This window comes from Eleutherodactylus coqui, chromosome 3 (assembly GCF_035609145.1).
Source record: "Eleutherodactylus coqui strain aEleCoq1 chromosome 3, aEleCoq1.hap1, whole genome shotgun sequence".
Taxonomy (NCBI): Eukaryota; Metazoa; Chordata; class Amphibia; order Anura; family Eleutherodactylidae; genus Eleutherodactylus; species Eleutherodactylus coqui.
In genome coordinates, this window is record NC_089839.1 from 25,383,911 (window position 1) to 25,405,406 (window position 21,496).

At 44.6% G+C, this 21,496-nt stretch overlaps 1 protein-coding gene across 2 annotated transcripts in view; it reads left to right on the forward strand.

The window, feature by feature from the left end:
* The window catches only part of LOC136620521 (class I histocompatibility antigen, F10 alpha chain-like), a 111,971-nt gene extending 90,728 nt beyond the window's left edge, over nt 1-21,243 (forward strand). The window contains exons 4-8 of one of the 2 annotated variants that reach the window (XM_066595356.1): nt 4,435-4,707; nt 15,342-15,434; nt 17,348-17,377; nt 18,463-18,508; nt 18,946-21,243. In XM_066595356.1, coding sequence (XP_066451453.1) covers nt 4,435-4,707; nt 15,342-15,434; nt 17,348-17,377; nt 18,463-18,506 — 440 coding nt within the window. In that variant the 3' untranslated portion in view covers nt 18,507-18,508; nt 18,946-21,243. The remainder of the gene's footprint in view (nt 1-4,434; nt 4,708-15,341; nt 15,435-17,347; nt 17,378-18,462; nt 18,509-18,945) is intronic. The other variant, XM_066595355.1, reaches the window with a different exon arrangement.
* The last annotated feature ends 253 nt before the right edge of the window (nt 21,244-21,496 follow it).

Consider the following 21,496-nt stretch of genomic DNA (forward strand, 5'->3'; position numbering starts at 1 on the left):
TGAGGCTCATCATGTCACATGTATGATTGATGTATGATATATGTGTGTGTGATATGTGTGTGCGATGTGTGGAGCTCCGGCCATTGCACATCTGTGTACGCAGTGGGTCTTCAGCTTCAGTACAGTCACAGATCTTTTCCTTCCCACGGTCTAAGAGCCAGAACTTGTATTTTCCGCCGTACGAGGACTTAGTTTTAGCAAGATGATTTTTATTTTTTGATACATATAACGTATGGTATAACTTATTAGAGGGTTTTTCCACGAAAGCTAAAAGTCGCAAATTTTTGCATACATTTTTCACTTGCGCAGAAATTTATAAGTTTTTTTATGCCAGAAACTCTCATTATAAATGTCCCCAATGAGCTTTAGAATATTCCTCCTGTGCTGACATCGTCCTGTTCCTGCACCGCTGATCTCCGGATAAGCCGCCCGTCCTCTCTGTGTGATAATGTGGATTATGATACGAGGCTCTTTTCTGCCTCTTGTGGCTTAGATATGGAGCTGCAGCGTGATTTATAAGTTTATTAGTGTATTTATTATATAGCGATATTACAGTCTGGCCCCCCCCTCTCCCCGCAATCTACAGAATACAGCCGGACTCTATCATAGCGCCATCTGGTGGTGCAGTATGATATATTCCACTATTCTACTTTTATGGTAGTAACAGAACCGCCTCCATGCTCTCTTTACTGTAACTGATTTAGGTGTAAGACCCGGACACAGTCTGACTTTTCTTCTGGCAGCTCCACGGGGTACAGCAGGATTCGCATTCTGTTTACATCTCTCATCATGAGCAACCATCAGTATTTCGATGATCACTGGCCTAAACCGGGTAACCTCTACCCTAATGGGCATGCTTCTTATTTGAGAGGACCAACACAGAGGTGGACCATCAGATGAGCCCAGGACCCGGCGGGTAGGTGTCCCTGTACACCATAATTACCTTGGACTACCACACATAGACTTTACCCTCACTGCTAGTAGGAATAATAGTGTCACAGCCAGTATATGCCTACCAGCAATGCCCTGTTATGGCAAGCATCAAGCAGCCACATTACTCCCATAGGAGAAGTAACTGGATTACAGCGAGACTCCAGATCCTCCATGACTATACAATTAAACGTCAGGGGACAAGTAGTTACCAGCTGGTCATGACAATCATCCTCGATCTCATTACCCTCTTTTACAGGAGGAGTATTCAGCATGATTGGTCAATGATGACCACCGTCATTCATCACATTTCCCCCAACCATAGGAGGAGTAATAATAAGATGTCTGACTCTCCATCTCTTTATCACACAGGTTCAGTCAATAGTGACAACCATTCTCATTACCCCATTTTACAGGAGGAGTAATGGTAGGACTGTGGGTCTCCGTGTTCTGCATGATTACTGGATGAGGTCTACTAGCATTCACCATATTACTCTCTTATATAAGAGGAGTAATAGTAAGCTGTGTGACTCTTCCTCATATCGTGGGCATCACACGGGTCTGGTCACTCATGAACTTTATACTATATGCTATCACCCTCTCTTATATGAGGACTAATACTAGGACTGTAAGTCTCAGGTCCCCCATAACTACTTATTCATGACTGCCATCTTCCACCACATTACCCTCTTCCACAGGAGGAGTAATTTTAGTGATGGCTGACTCTGTGTCTCTCCTGCCTCGGTCTGGCACATATCCAGTCTATAACAACAACTATACTCTATCGCATTACCCTCTTCTGAAGGAGGAGTAATGGTAGGGCGAGGGGTCTCAGTTCCCTTGTGGCCATGGCTATGAAGTTCATCCGCCTTACACATCCCTTGTATGGGGAGAGCGATGGTAGTTCTAGAAGACCTTGTATACCTCATGACAACCCTCAAAGAAGAGCAACTAAACTAATACATGGAATGAAGGGACTGGAATATCCGGAGAGGCATCAAAATTGGGATTATTTACCCTGGAAAAAAGACGGCTAACAGGCGATCAAATAACTATGTATAAGTACATGAGGGGACGATACAAGGATCTCCCCCAGGATCTGTTTACACCCAGGACTGCAACGGTAACGAGAGGGCATCCGCTTCGTCTAGAAGAAAGCAGGTTTCATCACCAACACAGAAAGGGGTTCTTTACTGTAAGAGCAGTTAGACTGTGGAACTCTCTGCCTGAGGACGTGGTGATGGCAAAATTCATCGAGGAGTTTAAAAGGGGACTTGATGTCTTTCTGAAGGATATTATAGGCTATAAATCTTAGGTTAATTGTTAATCTGGGTATACAAGCAGGTAGGAACTATTAGGGGTTGATCCAGGGAACAGTCTGATTGCCATTAGGGAGTCAGGAAGGAATTTTTTCCCCAAAAGGGCTAATTGGCTTCTGCTTTTGGTTTTTTTTTTGCCTTCCTCTGGATCAACAACACAGGAGAGACAGGTTGGACTAGATGGACATTGTCTTCAATCGGCCTTACGAACTATGTTACTATGTTACCCAGTGTTACAACCGTCATCAGCCTCATTGCCCCTAATTAGATGGGGTCAATTTATTACTGCATTAATCCTATGACTCTCATGTCTATACAATTGTGAAGATGGAACAATACATCTGCAGCGCCACCTATTGGTTGGCAGCATTCTTTTAAATCAATGTCAGACTCTTTAAACAAGTCTTTAAAGCAATGATTGGGAATTGAAAACCAAGCCAGAATCTATACACAGACAGCTGTTTCAGGATTTTTGCCCCCATCAGTGTGTGGTAGGATCCTGGTTTGGCTAGTGAGAGGCCTGTGATGTGGGTCGGGAGGGTATTATCTATCCTTAAGGAGAGCCCCTAGGTGTGTGAAGACTCCTAGAAGGTGAGTCAGGGACTTAAAGGCCATGCATGCTCCTCTGGGAAATATATGCAAATAAGGAAGATGGAACAGCAGGTGGCGCTGCAGAGGTATTCACACACCTAGGGTCCCTCCTTAAGGAGAGATGATACCCCTCCCGATATACAATCATGACAAACAGCGGCTATCACATTATTCCTCTATGGCGGTGCTGTACAATGCCGTCTCAGTCATATATGATTACAGCAGATGTCGGGTCCCCTCACTAAGTATTCACTGGGGCAAAGTTATAGAATGTCGGCCATCATGACCATAACTGCCCGGTTACCGGCTGCCATCTAATCATCCTTTAGAATAAGATGCCTAAGGGCTCATGCCCACGACCATGAATTACACGTGTGTTGCACGCATGATACGTGGTGAATGGAGGCAATCAAAGTCAATGGACCCTCATTGCTCCATGTACACCGGCGTGTGGGCACTGCGGATCAATACACAAGAGAAATAAGTCGCAGCATGCCCTATTCTCTGCGCATTGTATGGAGCCCTTGTATGGGCTGGCTATCGATACACTGTCCATACAGAATACATCGTGTACAGCCAGCGTTTCCATACACGTTTGGAGCAGGGAATTACATTTTTTTAAAAAAATACTGCGCATGTCTGTGACATCTGATTCGCGGGCATGTGCAGTGCCATACTCGGTACTCTGCTGGGCTGCGTATGTGTAAATGGCTGCGGCATGAGCCCTTATAGCTACTCTGTCCCTTATGCATCGCAGTGTGAGGCGGCCGCTCTTCTCCCTCCTCCTGAGGGGCACCTTGGTGTTTTATAGAAGCTACTGAGGAGCAGACCCACAAATATTGGGGGTGAAGATATTTAGGAGCACAGGGGGTGTAACAGAGGGTCTCCTGGAGGCGGATGACGTCACGTTCCTCTGCCCCCATCCTGGTGCATTATACAAATGTATGATGTAGAAACCAGAAACCCCAACAGACTACCGGGATAAGGGGCTAACTTACCTCTTGTTCTAGGAGGGCCGGGGGGACATAAGTACCGTGTCCCCTTACTGATAATGACATCAGATACTTAGAGGCCTGTAACTAGTCCAAATCTACTGAGTTATATATCTCTGTGAGATCCATATGACTAATTATGATAAGTGTAACATTAAGTCCATCAGTCTAATAGGCACTGAATATATTAACAAACACAATCACAGGAAGCGGCCATATAATGACCAATGTACTAATACAAGAGGGCAGGTAGAAGCACCACATCCCTCAACATGCAGACAGCCAGACTGCTATATGGAGGAGCCACCGCACAGGTGAAGGTACTGATGAACAACCACTCACACCCCTCCTTATACTGAGGGGGGCGCTGCTGAGTACTATACCTGTACATAGATATGGCATACACAGGTCTGGTGCACTACACGTACTATGTGGCCTGACACAAGAAAGAGTCCCCAGAATGTAAGTGACTCACTACCGCCCCCATGCATGTTATTCATATGCCCAGCTACTGGAGGGTCGGCTCTCGTTCTTACCGAGTGAAGATGTTTAGATGCGTCGTCTTAATTCTTGTCATTCTATATTCTTCATTTCCCTCTCAGTTCAGCCGACGGTGAAGGTATCCGGTCAGCATAAAGATGGCACCTTGATGCTTCACTGTCAGGTGTACGGATTCCATCCCAGACATGTGGATGTGAAGTGGATGAAGAACGGGGTGGATGACGTTCCCACATATGAGACCACACATGTCCTCCCCAATCCTGACGGCACCTATCAGATCAGGGTCAGTGCAGACGTGATGCCCGGCGAGGGCGACAGTTACTCCTGTTATGTGGATCACAGCAGCCTGGGGGCGCCACTGAACATTGTGTGGGGTGAGTTGTATCCTTACTGGCTGGATGACAGAAGACTATGGAATATGTCATGACTGGCGATCACTACTGTGATATATAATTGTATGATCTATTGATCGATCGCCCGCATCTTAGTAAAGGGAATAACTTAGTTGGTGGTGATCGGAGGTGATGGGTTCCCTTTAAAGGACCGTCTGGTCACCTAAAAAGATTCTTTTTTATATGGGCAGGAGAGAAACTAATTACTCACTGGGGGCGAAATCTAAAACAAACCTGAGGTCCGCCCTATCCCTTGGTCGCATGGCCAGAAGAATGCATCACTTCCTGCTATTCGCCCCATGGGTCACCCTCTGTCTCGCCCCGGCTGCTTTGTGACAGCAGTCGTATTGCTGCACATGTCATCTGGATCTGTTGTGGCTGTTTTAGTCATTAGTAAGGATGTTTCTAGAGCAGCACTGATGGTTACGGTACCAGCAGCAGTGTGTAATGACGTGTGGGGGATAGGACTGGTGTTGGGGGAGAAGGACCTGCGAGGAGACAATGCAGCGGTCAGACATCCCATTTAACGGGAAACCGCTAAATAGTCCCACTACTGATCCCTCCCCCATTTTAGTAAATTAAAATTTAACAGAGGCAGTGAAGTCCAACTAGTTTGGAAAGAACTGACTATGTGGACCCTTGACCAAAAAAAAAATTATAATAAAATATAACTTTTATTAAAGAAATAACTAAAAGGAAGAACATACACACATAAATCTAGATCCAGGAAAACCCATGGAACCGATAAAAATGTATTGATACCACTGTCCATAAACAGTAATAGACCGGTCAGTCTGAGTATCGGTATGACTCAGCCATTTAGTGTATTCGGTCTCTTTGCAGAATCTGACAGGATTATCAGAATCTATTGTATACACGTCAACCTAATCAGGAGATGAAAAAGTGACATAAGTCCGACAGTTGGATGTTACAGAACGTGACCCAAACTCCAGAGATCAGGTTCGGTGATGTATACGTCGTTCACATCGAGAAAATAAGCTATGCCGGACCACTAAAAATTGTGAGCGTAACCCAACGCGTTTCTCCCACAACGTGGGTTCATCAGGGGTTTCAATACGCAAAAAATGGTACTTTACTGGTTTAATGACTCCCAGTCAGAAATCGGATAGTGGTACAAAAATAAAAAATTGATGAAGCCTCAAAATGTCCAGCACTGTCAAATAAATGACACACTGGATATAGAGGGATCAATCAGAGTAGAACTGTCATTTCCACTGGTGACAATTATATTACTAGATAGATTATTGTCGCCATATAAGATAAATGAACTGACAGGACTACGAGAACCCTACTACTACAATGGTAGAAATAAGAGTAGGGTATAGGTAAGAAAAATTTCTACCCTTTATGCGAGAGAAAGTTATAATTTCTCAGGGATAATAGTCCCGAGTACAGAAAGATAGAATAATTTTAGCCGTTAAGTCAAAGAGTATCCCGAGGGCAAAATTTTGGTAATCGGGTCCCTGGATAAATCAGATGGCATATTCACAGCAGCCCAGAATAGCCGCCTTTTGGATAGCCATCTGATAAATTTTCACTCTAGACCTACAAGGAAAATTCCTAAGACCTATAATAGTCCCTCAATAGAGTGGAAAGAGGATTCAAAGACCTATATTAGTCCCTCAATAAGGTGGTCACTAAGTCAGAGCCTTAATAAGCAAAAACTGAAATCAAACAAATAAACAAAACGGCGGCATGTCAGCCCTGGTGGTGGACTGACAGCATACTGAACTCACAGCTCCCTGAGCTTTAAATAGGAATCCTGTAGCTCCACCTTTAATGGGGGAGTCTAGATGTAAGCCAATCATCATTATACAGGGGCGTACCTATGTCAGTTGTTGCTATGGAGATCAAAGTGCTGTCGTTTTGTTTAAGACGCACTCATGTCCAAAATCCATATCCTCACCATGTATAAATGGTAACAGTGCCCACCTGATGTTTAGCGCTCGCAGAATATAAATCCCTGGTTGCCCTGATCGTCTGGGGAGAGTAGCGTTCCTGTAGTGATCATAGAGATGTAGAGGAGCTACAGAGATACAGAGATCACATGACCCGCCCCTCCGGCAGTCAGCTGAGCAGGAGGGGGCGGTGCCAAAGGTCCTGTTCTCAAGTCCTATTTTCAGCAGAGAAAAGAATAGAATAAAGGCGATATACTGATTACAGTGACATTTCTGCCCAGCCTTATGGATAAAAGTAAACAGTGCAAAAGACAGTGGCATAATTAGCCACATTTAGTAGTAGTAGTTCAGATTATACAGATCGATAGATCCTCTACCATGACATGTCATGCTAATCGTGACATGACACATTAAGGGGCGTGTCCAAGACGCCGAGAGCTAGAAGTAGACAAAGGTATTAAATCATGATAAATTAACTCAAGCAATGTGAGTTTACATAAGCCCAATATTTCAATTGGGACACACACTAAACAGTATCAATATGAAAATGCACTGTTTCTTATAATAAATCTGCTGTTGTCACATGATGTTTTTGTATATAATATACGTGCTTATATTGATGACCATAAAATACAGACGCTACGTACAGGAAGATAAATCAGCAACCAGGTTACATAGAGCAAGTGGCGAGCAGAGTATGTTACTGTGGAACGGAGGGCCACAGTGATAACTACATGATGCAAATAGCTTGATGCTCAATACAAAGGTGAGGGGTTAGTTAAATTACACAGGCACAACCACAGGGCAGAGATAATCCTAACCTTGGTAACCTAAGATGAAGTAACAGAGTCATGGAATCGTTTATTCTTCCGATATATGATAGCTTTGTTAGTACTGCACATCTAGCACTTTGGCACGCATCGATGCCCCAGTTAAATAAAGCAGTTAAAGGAGAGTTGCTCATTAAGTCCATCCGGGGAGACCGAGCGCAAACGAAAAATCCAACTTGCTTCTTTTTGCAAGAGGAGTCTGTTGGTGTCGCCCCGGCGTCCGTCCGGACGTATACACTCGATACCTTGAAAGTGAACCTGGGTTTCGTCCCCTCCATGTACATCCCATATATGTGTGGCTAGAGGTGTTGCTTCGTTCCGTCTGATATTTCCTATGTGGGCAAGTACGCGACGGCGAAATTGTTGGGCCGTCTTGCCCACATAGTTCAGAGGACACGAGCAGGTGGCTAAGTAGACCACGTTCTTAGACCGGCAATTAATAAATTCACGGTTATGGAATTCCTTAGCGGTAGCCGCACTTCGAAAGACAGAACTTTTTTGAATAAAGGGACATGCTACACATCCAGAGCACCGGAATGTCCCCTTTAGATGGTGTCTTCCGAGCCACATACTGGTCGGTATTTCCGGTTTGAGATAGCTCCTGACAAGACGATCTCGCAAGTTGCGACCCCTCCTAAAAGTGATAAGGGGGGACGCAGGTAATAGATCACACACATCCTCATCGTCCTTCAGGATATCCCAGAAACTACCCAAAATCCTTCTGACTACAGAGGCTCCCGTGTCATACGTACCAATAATTCTGGTCAGGTTGCTGTTATCCCTTTTACGTGATTGCAAAAGGTCACTTCGGTTCAAGCTAGCTGCGTGGTCATAGGCCTCAGTGACTATCGTCTCTGGATAGCCTCTTTGAAAAAACCTCGATGATAATTTGTTGCCTTCCGCAACATATTCATTTTCTGAGGAACAATTTCGGCGTATACGCATGAATTGGCCTTTTGGGATCCCTTTGCGCAGGGAATAGGGATGGTAACTGTCCCAGGTCAATAATGAGTTTGTTGCTGTAGCCTTACGAAATGTTGTAGTACTCAGAGTACCGTTTTCTTGTTTGTTAATTCTCAAATCGAGGAAGGTGATTGTGTGCTCATCACATTCAGCTGTGAATCGTAGGTTGAGATTATTGGTGTTTAATTTCTCAACAAATGTACCGAAGTTTTCTTTAGTGCCGGACCAGAAAATGAGAATGTCGTCTATGTACCTAGACCATAGAACGACATTGTTGGTAAACAAGAGGTTTTCCTCCGTGAAGACGTGCCTTTCCTCCCACCAGCCCAGGAGCAGATTAGCATACGAAGGGGCACAGGGCGTCCCCATCGCGGTGCCCCTGAGCTGGTGGAAGAAGGCCCCCTGGAAGAGGAAATAGTTGTGGGAGAGGATGAACCCTAAAAGTTCCTGAACGAACTTATTATGATCACGGTATTGAGAGCCCTTTTGATTCAGATAATATTCAGTGGCTCTCAAACCCAAGTCATGGGGTATGGAGCTATAGAGGCTCTCAACATCCATAGACGCCAGGATTACATCTGGATCCAGATGAATGCCTTCAATCTGGCGCAGCAAATCAGGGGTATCCTCAACATGTGATGGTAGAGAGGTAACAAATGGCCTAAGTATCTGGTCCACATACGTACTTGCATTTTGGCTGAGATTAGATACACCCGAAACAATTGGTCGCCCCTTGATGGGTGACAGTCCCTTGTGCACCTTTGGTAAGGTATAAAATGTAGCAACTCTTGGGTGCTTCGGCACAATATATTCAAATTCTTTGGGACTAATCAATTTCGATGACAATGCCTTCTCTGCGATAGATAATAATTCGCGAGAATATTTAATTGTCGGGTCAGATGCAAGTTTCTCATATGTGGCTGTATCATTCAACAGAGACATACAGATATTAACGTATTGGTCCCTGTTGAGGACTACCACGTTACCCCCCTTGTCAGATGGTTTTATGACAATCCCACTACAATCTTCCAGGGATTTCAATGCGCATATTTCTTCACGGGTCATATATGCGCATTGAAATCCCTGGAAGATTGTAGTGGGATTGTCATAAAACCATCTGACAAGGGGGGTAACGTGGTAGTCCTCAACAGGGACCAATACGTTAATATCTGTATGTCTCTGTTGAATGATACAGCCACATATGAGAAACTTGCATCTGACCCGACAATTAAATATTCTCGCGAATTATTATCTATCGCAGAGAAGGCATTGTCATCGAAATTGATTAGTCCCAAAGAATTTGAATATATTGTGCCGAAGCACCCAAGAGTTGCTACATTTTATACCTTACCAAAGGTGCACAAGGGACTGTCACCCATCAAGGGGCGACCAATTGTTTCGGGTGTATCTAATCTCAGCCAAAATGCAAGTACGTATGTGGACCAGATACTTAGGCCATTTGTTACCTCTCTACCATCACATGTTGAGGATACCCCTGATTTGCTGCGCCAGATTGAAGGCATTCATCTGGATCCAGATGTAATCCTGGCGTCTATGGATGTTGAGAGCCTCTATAGCTCCATACCCCATGACTTGGGTTTGAGAGCCACTGAATATTATCTGAATCAAAAAGGCTCTCAATACCGTGATCATAATAAGTTCGTTCAGGAACTTTTAGGGTTCATCCTCTCCCACAACTATTTCCTCTTCCAGGGGGCCTTCTTCCACCAGCTCAGGGGCACCGCGATGGGGACGCCCTGTGCCCCTTCGTATGCTAATCTGCTCCTGGGCTGGTGGGAGGAAAGGCACGTCTTCACGGAGGAAAACCTCTTGTTTACCAACAATGTCGTTCTATGGTCTAGGTACATAGACGACATTCTCATTTTCTGGTCCGGCACTAAAGAAAACTTCGGTACATTTGTTGAGAAATTAAACACCAATAATCTCAACCTACGATTCACAGCTGAATGTGATGAGCACACAATCACCTTCCTCGATTTGAGAATTAACAAACAAGAAAACGGTACTCTGAGTACTACAACATTTCGTAAGGCTACAGCAACAAACTCATTATTGACCTGGGACAGTTACCATCCCTATTCCCTGCGCAAAGGGATCCCAAAAGGCCAATTCATGCGTATACGCCGAAATTGTTCCTCAGAAAATGAATATGTTGCGGAAGGCAACAAATTATCATCGAGGTTTTTTCAAAGAGGCTATCCAGAGACGATAGTCACTGAGGCCTATGACCACGCAGCTAGCTTGAACCGAAGTGACCTTTTGCAATCACGTAAAAGGGATAACAGCAACCTGACCAGAATTATTGGTACGTATGACACGGGAGCCTCTGTAGTCAGAAGGATTTTGGGTAGTTTCTGGGATATCCTGAAGGACGATGAGGATGTGTGTGATCTATTACCTGCGTCCCCCCTTATCACTTTTAGGAGGGGTCGCAACTTGCGAGATCGTCTTGTCAGGAGCTATCTCAAACCGGAAATACCGACCAGTATGTGGCTCGGAAGACACCATCTAAAGGGGACATTCCGGTGCTCTGGATGTGTAGCATGTCCCTTTATTCAAAAAAGTTCTGTCTTTCGAAGTGCGGCTACCGCTAAGGAATTCCATAACCGTGAATTTATTAATTGCCGGTCTAAGAACGTGGTCTACTTAGCCACCTGCTCGTGTCCTCTGAACTATGTGGGCAAGACGGCCCAACAATTTCGCCGTCGCGTACTTGCCCACATAGGAAATATCAGACGGAACGAAGCAACACCTCTAGCCACACATATATGGGATGTACATGGAGGGGACGAAACCCAGGTTCACTTTCAAGGTATCGAGTGTATACGTCCGGACGGACGCCGGGGCGACACCAACAGACTCCTCTTGCAAAAAGAAGCAAGTTGGATTTTTCGTTTGCGCTCGGTCTCCCCGGATGGACTTAATGAGCAACTCTCCTTTAACTGCTTTATTTAACTGGGGCATCGATGCGTGCCAAAGTGCTAGATGTGCAGTACTAACAAAGCTATCATATATCGGAAGAATAAACGATTCCATGACTCTGTTACTTCATCTTAGGTTACCAAGGTTAGGATTATCTCTGCCCTGTGGTTGTGCCTGTGTAATTTAACTAACCCCTCACCTTTGTATTGAGCATCAAGCTATTTGCATCATGTAGTTATCACTGTGGCCCTCCGTTCCACAGTAACATACTCTGCTCGCCACTTGCTCTATGTAACCTGGTTGCTGATTTATCTTCCTGTACGTAGCGTCTGTATTTTATGGTCATCAATATAAGCACGTATATTATATACAAAAACATCATGTGACAACAGCAGATTTATTATAAGAAACAGTGCATTTTCATATTGATACTGTTTAGTGTGTGTCCCAATTGAAATATTGGGCTTATGTAAACTCACATTGCTTGAGTTAATTTATCATGATTTAATACCTTTGTCTACTTCTAGCTCTCGGCGTCTTGGACACGCCCCTTAATGTGTCATGTCACGATTAGCATGACATGTCATGGTAGAGGATCTATCGATCTGTATAATCTGAACTACTACTACTAAATGTGGCTAATTATGCCACTGTCTTTTGCACTGTTTACTTTTATCCATAAGGCTGGGCAGAAATGTCACTGTAATCAGTATATCGCCTTTATTCTATTCTTTTCTCTGCTGAAAATAGGACTTGAGAACAGGACCTTTGGCACTGCCCCCTCCTGCTCAGCTGACTGCCGGAGGGGCGGGTCATGTGATCTCTGTATCTCTGTAGCTCCTCTACATCTCTATGATCACTACAGGAACGCTACTCTCCCCAGACGATCAGGGCAACCAGGGATTTATATTCTGCGAGCGCTAAACATCAGGTGGGCACTGTTACCATTTATACATGGTGAGGATATGGATTTTGGACATGAGTGCGTCTTAAACAAAACGACAGCACTTTGATCTCCATAGCAACAACTGACATAGGTACGCCCCTGTATAATGATGATTGGCTTACATCTAGACTCCCCCATTAAAGGTGGAGCTACAGGATTCCTATTTAAAGCTCAGGGAGCTGTGAGTTCAGTATGCTGTCAGTCCACCACCAGGGCTGACATGCCGCCGTTTTGTTTATTTGTTTGATTTCAGTTTTTGCTTATTAAGGCTCTGACTTAGTGACCACCTTATTGAGGGACTAATATAGGTCTTTGAATCCTCTTTCCACTCTATTGAGGGACTATTATAGGTCTTAGGAATTTTCCTTGTAGGTCTAGAGTGAAAATTTATCAGATGGCTATCCAAAAGGCGGCTATTCTGGGCTGCTGTGAATATGCCATCTGATTTATCCAGGGACCCGATTACCAAAATTTTGCCCTCGGGATACTCTTTGACTTAACGGCTAAAATTATTCTATCTTTCTGTACTCGGGACTATTATCCCTGAGAAATTATAACTTTCTCTCGCATAAAGGGTAGAAATTTTTCTTACCTATACCCTACTCTTATTTCTACCATTGTAGTAGTAGGGTTCTCGTAGTCCTGTCAGTTCATTTATCTTATATGGCGACAATAATCTATCTAGTAATATAATTGTCACCAGTGGAAATGACAGTTCTACTCTGATTGATCCCTCTATATCCAGTGTGTCATTTATTTGACAGTGCTGGACATTTTGAGGCTTCATCAATTTTTTATTTTTGTACCACTATCCGATTTCTGACTGGGAGTCATTAAACCAGTAAAGTACCATTTTTTGCGTATTGAAACCCCTGATGAACCCACGTTGTGGGAGAAACGCGTTGGGTTACGCTCACAATTTTTAGTGGTCCGGCATAGCTTATTTTCTCGATGTGAACGACGTATACATCACCGAACCTGATCTCTGGAGTTTGGGTCACGTTCTGTAACATCCAACTGTCGGACTTATGTCACTTTTTCATCTCCTGATTAGGTTGACGTGTATACAATAGATTCTGATAATCCTGTCAGATTCTGCAAAGAGACCGAATACACTAAATGGCTGAGTCATACCGATACTCAGACTGACCGGTCTATTACTGTTTATGGACAGTGGTATCAATACATTTTTATCGGTTCCATGGGTTTTCCTGGATCTAGATTTATGTGTGTATGTTCTTCCTTTTAGTTATTTCTTTAATAAAAGTTATATTTTATTATAATTTTTTTTTTGGTCAAGGGTCCACATAGTCAGTTCTCCCCCATTTTAGTGGTCCGATAATCCCCTGAGTTCTAGACATACAGATGTGACACATTGTACCCTGATTGTGAGATCATTGCAGAAAGTTATCTTATCTTAACTCATTAAGGCCCATTTACACGTAACGATTATCGCTCAAAACTCGTTCAAATGATGCCTTTTGAGTGATAATCGTTGCGTGTAAATGCGACTATCCTTTGCTTTTCAGCCAAACAATGATTTTTAGTTCAGCATAAAGACCTGCTTATAGCAGGGACCGCATGCTGAGTTCTCCGTGGGCAGCGCTGATAACATTGTTATTAACTGGCAGCTCTCAGCAGAGCAAAGGACATGTAATTGAAGAACAGACCGCCTGCTGTTCTGTAAATACATCTCCCAAAGGCTCAGTAACATGCAAATGATGTTAATTAGCTGCTAATGGACATTAGTGCCTATTAGTAGTTATGCAAAATGATCGCTCAAAACTGTTTTTTTAAACGAATTTTGGGCAATCATCTTTACATGTAAATGGGGCTGATCTCTTATCTGAAAACAAGAAAAGTCAATTGTAAAGTAATTCAAAGTTACATTAAGAGTGAAGCTAAAGAAAGACCCGTCTGTATGTATATCCCAATGAATCTGTCCTTGTTGAACATGGCCTCAGACGTTATTGACTCAGGCTCTTCAAAACCAGTCACAGTTTAACCCCTCACACCCCATGAGATGCAGTGTTCAAAAAATAACATCATAAACCTGATAAATCCCTGTTTTTACCCATTACTACCGCTCCACCCTGTATCCACACAGTATATAGCAGCGCTGGATTCTCTTTTCTCACTTTGTGAATTATAACTATGTTCACCCTGTGATTATTCCGCTGTCTACAACTGAGGTCCCACAACCCGGGGATTTCCATTGATTGCCTACATGGACCATAGGTGAGGTCATCCAACAGCCCCCACACCAGATGACTCCATCTGCACTTTATATTTAAGCTATTCATTACATATTCTTACTTCTCCTCCTTGGAGCGCAGACACTACTTTAACATGATGTTGCAGCGAGCTTTCGAACCTACTCAGGGTTCTTCCTCAGGCAAATGGAACAGATCTGAAGATGCATTTATATAAATAGATATACACATGATCACATAGGAGGGCACAGACATGGTGTGATTAATAACCACTTAGATAAATACCAGAAAGGGATGAGCAGAACAGTAAATACCTAGTCCAGTGACAAGGTAGGTGAAAGTTGCCTGGCCTCTAAATTGGTGTTAGGGGGTCACCAGGCCAGCGTGTTACCTCTGCTCATATTCTCCACTGAAGCAAACCCCCCCTCCCCTCCGAGATTCATTTTGTTTTTGATAGTATCAAACATGGTCATAAATTTGTACTCCCAAATTCTTCTATGACGTTGGGATTTGAAATTGCCTTTATGTATAATAACTTGCATATATTCTATATTGTGTCCGTGACTAGAATAATGTGGCTGAGCGCCCCTCACACGTCGTCCCGGAAAATACAGTCATGTGAATGGGCCATAAGAGCGAGTTATGTGAAGAGATCTAAATCTAGATCCTGCACATGTATGTGATACTATTACACTACACGTATGTCATTACTACAGCAGGGGAGACTCTCGTGTGGATCTCTGATACATGAAGCTCTCAGTATAATCCGCAGCTCATCGTTACCCTTCTGTTTTCTAACCAGAACCTCCGAGTTCCTGGGTGACACCGGTGGTCGTCGCTGTGGTGGTCGTCGCTCTTCTTGTTGCTGCGGTTGTTGGATTTCTCCTATATAGAAGTAAGTATCAGTATAGCGCTATATTCACACCGCCGGATCCATGTTGTGCTGAAGAAAAACCGGGAGCAAAACCCTTTAGAAGCCCATGATGATCACGGATCCCTCACATTGTGCGCTATTCAAGGCTGTGGAAATGGATGAGAATACAACAAGCGGATAGATTTCATGTAGATTATCAGTCCGTGTGAAACATCAGCCTAGTGAATGGCCTCATTGACTGTTATGGGGATTCTCATTTACAGGAGCGGACGAGCCGGTGACGTCATCAGTTCACACTCAGGCAGTCTGTTTAGACAAATTACCGTTGGGAATCGTGGACGTCTTCCTTCACTTATCATTCAGTGTTTAACCGCAACGAGAAGCCAACGAGCCGACGATGATTTTATATCGGCTGAAGCTGAATGATGAATGAGAAGCGCACGACTCTGATTTGTTGTTCAATTATTGGTGTTTAAACTGAAGAATTCTTGTTCACTTTTGTTTGTTTATATGATTTTTAATGATAGTCGTTCCGTCTAAATGCACCTAAGGGCGCGGTCACACGAGCGTAGGCGTATTTACGTTCGAACGTGCGCAGCGTTTAATCGCCAGAAAGAACGTTTTTCGGCGATCATGACCAGAGCTAGAAAGCGTATTATCGTTTGTTCCTACTTTGCAAACTATCGTTTCAGCCATCGAATATGCGTTGGCGCGTATTTCGGTCGCGTATGTTCCGTTTTTTTTCGGGTTGCCGTTTTTACGCGCCGTAAAATCGCCCGTGCGAACGAACACATTGGAAACCAATGCCTCAGATGGTCACGTTTATACGATTGGGCGCAAAAACGCGCCGTTTATGCGCTCGTGTGAACGCACCCTAAGGCTGGGTTCATACGGGGCGAAATTTCAACCCGCGGCTCCTAAACCCGGGATTAGTCAGCAGAGTGGACGAGATTTTTCAAAAATCTCGTGCACATGCTGCGGCCAATCCGTTGCGGCAAAGGCGGGCGGACACGGACATGAGGTGCGGAATTCAGTTCCGCGTCATGTCAATTCTTTTTTCGTTTCTGCTGCGGCCTCTTTCCTCTCCATGGGGAGAGAAAGCCGCAGTGGAATGCCGACGGAGAAACCGCTCCAAGTCTTCTAGAATTCTGCCTAAAGGGGTTCTGTCAGTAAAAAAAATAAGAAAATTCTACACTCGCCTATTCCTCCCCCATCAGTCTTCTTACCAGATCTTCTCTTCGCTGAACTTCTCTGATCTCCTGCAGTCCCCCCAGGCAATGTACGCTACGTCACTAGTTCACAGCCTAGCAGGGAGTGCCGAGCTGTTGCAGATACCGCGCATGCGTACTGTCTCTGCAATAGATCAGCATTCCTTCCTAGCCAGTGAATTCTGCGTCACAGAGACGTGACCCTCACTGACCTGCAGGAAGAGGAATGCAAGGAATGCATGCTTCATAACAAGGAGAAGAGGATCCGGCCGGCTGGAGGTGAGGTGACCCCGGGGACTGGAGAAGATCAGTGAGGAGAAGATGGTGTAAGGAGTCGGCCTGAGAAAGAATATATCAGTATAGATTTCATGACAAAACCCCTTTAAGCCAAAATAAGTGTTATAAGGTCGGACAAAGGAGTCTAAAGATGAGCCGGATTTCTCACCCGCATGAGCCACTGTGATAAATCTGCACCTCCTCAGACTCCGGTGCGCACATCAGGCTTAGTTTGTACTTCATTCCTCGGGATCAAGATAATCCACAAAATATCCAAAACGAATAAAAGCCGCATCTGTCCCCCAACATGGGGGGGGGGGGGGGGGGGGGGGGCGGTGACTGGACATTTCCGGCTGATTGGCTGATTGTTCCCAGAATTCCTCTCTCATCTGTCACCAATTATAATGGACTCTTCAGGTTTCCTTATTTCATCTCCTCTTCTCATTTTAGAACATAGAGCCGGCTACAGGACGGCCAGCAGTGAGTATTCTGTGTCTGCGGCTCCGCTAGGGGTCTCACTATTGGTGACGATGACTGATGTGCTGTTAGTGATGGAGTATGGAGGACAGTATATGATGTATATGAGAGCGGCTGTGACTGCGGCTCCCAAGTTGTGGAGACAGTGAAGGGTATTGTTGGCTTCCATTCACGTCTATGAGAGATACAGAAAGACATCGGACATCCATCCTGTTACTGTAATCTGATTCATCTCTGGCCGCGGCATACAGATGGGTATTCCATATCAGCCATGGCTGACTGAGATGACAATACCCCTTTAAGTGAAATTTTATAATAATCCTCAGTTTAAGGCCATTTTCACACAGCCAAGAACAATGTGCGAAATTTGTGCTTTGTGAGACGCACAAATATGAAGCCCATTCCTTTGAATAGGGTTATACACATGAGTGTTTTTTCTTTTTTTTCTCCACATCTCAGTGCAGGAAAAAAATATATTGCAGCACATCCTATCACATTTTCCTATTGTTTTCAATGCGGCCGATGGCACCTTCGTGCAACATGCGATAATAGGTCTCCCCCATTAAAAACAATGGGAGAAACTCCACGATCCTCCACAGCTGTCAGCCATGGCGGAGGATTGCTACTTCCCCAATGTGATGCAAGGTGGTTTTGATATAAAAACGCCTCGTATCTGCGGCAAACTTGCATGTTAGCGAGTGCGATATCGGCTGTGATTCACGGCTTGATATCGCACTCGCCCATGTGAGATTAGCCCAACGGTATTGTTCCACCACAGACCTCACTGTAATATGGGAGCCGCCTTGGCCGATTTGTTGGGTAAAGTCACAGCCGGCCAGATATTTTCCCACCGATGTCAGGAAAATACTGTGCATGTGAAGTCACATGACCGTCCGCAGAACGGAGATAATTGCTGTCTGGGCGAAACTAAACCAGAAGGATTTTCTGCCATCCATGAATGAGGGAAAAATAACAAACAATCTGTACAAAAACTGTAAAGCAAAGAATCTACAAAGTTTCTAAACTTTACATTTTAGCTTAAAGTATTAATGCAGAATGTCGCTTTTACATCATTTCCTATTTTTCAGCTTCCGAAACGTCATCTGAGTCTAATAATACCGCCAGAGCCTAACGGTGAGTGATAATGTCTTATATAAGCGCTGCCGCCATGTAATGAGATGTGGAATGTGCTGCTGCGTAGGATATCCAGGAAAGCGCTGTATGTTTGTGACTGAAGGATAGAAGTTCAGCTGTTGGAGGCGTCTGCTGACAAGCTTGTTGACCGTTTCCAATGAAAACCAACTTAGCGTGATAACAGCTCAGGACCTGTGCGAAGCATGTGATATAATTCTATCTACAGCTCTGTCCATTATATATAAGCTATATACAGAGCTGCTCCGAGCCGTCGGGTCCTTTACAATATGTTGGTTCTCACTTCCTGCTGTAATAACACTCATGTAATATTATACTGTATTGTCTCCTGTTCTAGAAGGTTATTGAGCATTTAGGGTATTATTAGCCCCGTACAATGACCTCTGATGGGAATGTTCTCTACTATTCTCTCATTACAGAACCGGACAAGTTTTCTTCTGGGATCCAACAATTCTCCCCTATAAATCTGTCATTATTTCCTTGTGTGATATAAGAGGATCCTGCCGGATACAAGAATCTCAGTCTGTTCAGCCGAATCCTCGTATATAACGGCCTCTCCGGCAATATCACCCACAGGAACATCTCCCAAAGCTGAAGAGAGTTGAAGTTCCTAAGTTCTGCCACTTCTGTTCCCCAGAGAGGTTACTATTAGAGATGAGCGAGCACCCAAATGCTCGGGTCCGCGTTATTTGAGTCGAGCTTTTCATAAAATTCGAGAGCTCTACTCGAGTAACGAACCCCATTGACTAAAATGGGAGACTCGAGCATTTTTGTATGTGGGACGCCGGGTCCCGAGCTTTTTTTTTTTCTTGGTTCGTGTTTCTCTCTCTCCCTCCCTCTCCCCCTTACTGCCAGACAAAAAATTTTTCCAATGGCGCGCGCTGCATCGCGGTGGGGAGGGGCCAAAAGCTGGGGCGGTGTCGAACACGATTTGATGCTCGTTCGAGTAACGAGAACCATTGAGTACGCTAATACTCGAACGAGCATGTGTGCCCATTGGGCACTTACCGGGCAGTTCTCGTCCATCACTGAGTTCAGCTCAGCATAAAATCCATCTTAGGCCCGCACGCTGAGTTCTCAGCGGGCAGCACTGATAACATTCTTTCATATACATGCAAATGAAGCTACTTGTTGTTTAATGGGCTGATTAACCCCATTAGTAGCTAACACAAAATGATCGCTCACAACTGTCAGTTTCTGATGAATTCTGAGCGATCATCTGTGTGTGTAAATGGACCTTTAGCTATTTCGCTGTGAGGACATATCAGAGGGAGGGGTAACTTCTGTGTGTGGAAAGGTCTTTAAAGAGGCTGACTTAAAGGGGTTGTCCCAACTTGACAACCTTTGACCATCTGCTCTGCTAGAACATATGGATGTCACAGAAGGTGGCCCCTTAGGACTGTGGAGAACACGTCAGGTTTTTGGTAGAGTCGATAAAAATATGCCAGCTCCAACTCCAAATAAAGATGTTATATATTAGCGTATAATAATCCTGATGTCACCATTTACTGCAGTACAGGTATTACTATTTATTATACATGAGCCATTTATGAAGGAGTCAGAGGTTCGGCTTACTGACTCCTCGGGTCTTACTTGAGATGCCCCTTTATCAGCCATAAAGCAAAGCTGCTGGAAAGAGCCACTGCGGGGAATGTGTGCCCACCAGCCGGTCCCCAGCGATAATGACTGTTCAGCGGTAGTTTCAGCGGTCGGACCCGGGAGATCAGCTTTCCTGGGAGAACTATTAAGAGGATCCAGTAGTAAATGACATTTGTGATACATTTGTTATCCGGCCGGTTCTCTTCTGATCGGACGTCTCACGTTCTGCTGATGTTTCCTTTACATTCCCTTGATAATTACAATAAGGTTTCGGGGTTCAGGCTTTACAGTTTTCACTATCTTACACTAATTTACAATAAAAGTGCCTTACAGCTTATAACATGGAGGACAGGATCGGCTTATATAACATTATATCGCTTTATTTCAGGCTCTTCATATTTTCAGTAGGGATTTCAGTTACATTTTATTGTAGTTCATGATTTGATGTAATTTAGTGGATTGTTTTGTGTTTTGTACAACGTGATATCAGCGCAGGAGACGTCACACCGCACAGGTAACAGTTGTATCTGATGTAAGGCACAGTTATCCGTTCTTCCATATTACAAGGAGATGTCTGCTGTAAATAGACTAAAGAATAGTTCTTCATCCCTCCAGTCCTCACACTGCAGACCCCATACAAGATCCAGCTCAGGAGCGCCCCCCGCTGGCCGCTCTGCACGGATTAGTCATGTCACATCTACAATACAGGGAAACAACACTCCCTGCACCTTACGTTCCTGCGTGAAGAGGGTGAGTGGGGGTTGGGTTACTTGGGGACCCCCGATAGTGATGCCAGGAGACCATGAGACTAATGAGGGGTCAGTAAGCCATCATTGTGCAGCACATATTTACATCAAGGATGTGCGAATTGTACTGAATTCTCTTTATATAGGAAGCTGCACATCGGCTTGTTGTACACGACATATAGTTGTATTAGGCCTCATGTCCACGGGGAAAATATGATTTAGGATCCGTAGCGGATCACCCGCACACGGATCCGCATCCCATAGGGATGCATTGACCACCCGCGGGTAGATAAATACCCGCGGATGGTCAATAAAAGGGATTTTAAAAAAAATGGAGCATGAAAAAATCTGGACCATGCTCCATTTTCGTGCGGGTCTCCCGCGGGGACGGCTCCCGCGGGCTTCTATTGAAGCCTATGGAAGCCGTCCGGATCCGCGGGAGACCTAAAATAGGAATTTAAAAGAATTTACCCATCCGGAGCGGGCGGGGAAGGTCTTCTCTTCCTCACGGCCGGATCTTTCTTGCTTCGGCTCGGCGGATGTGCCCAGCGCATGCGCGCGGCACGTCGGCGACGTGCCGCCGGCGTGACGAGTTCATCCGCCGGCCGAAAAAGAAGATCCGGCC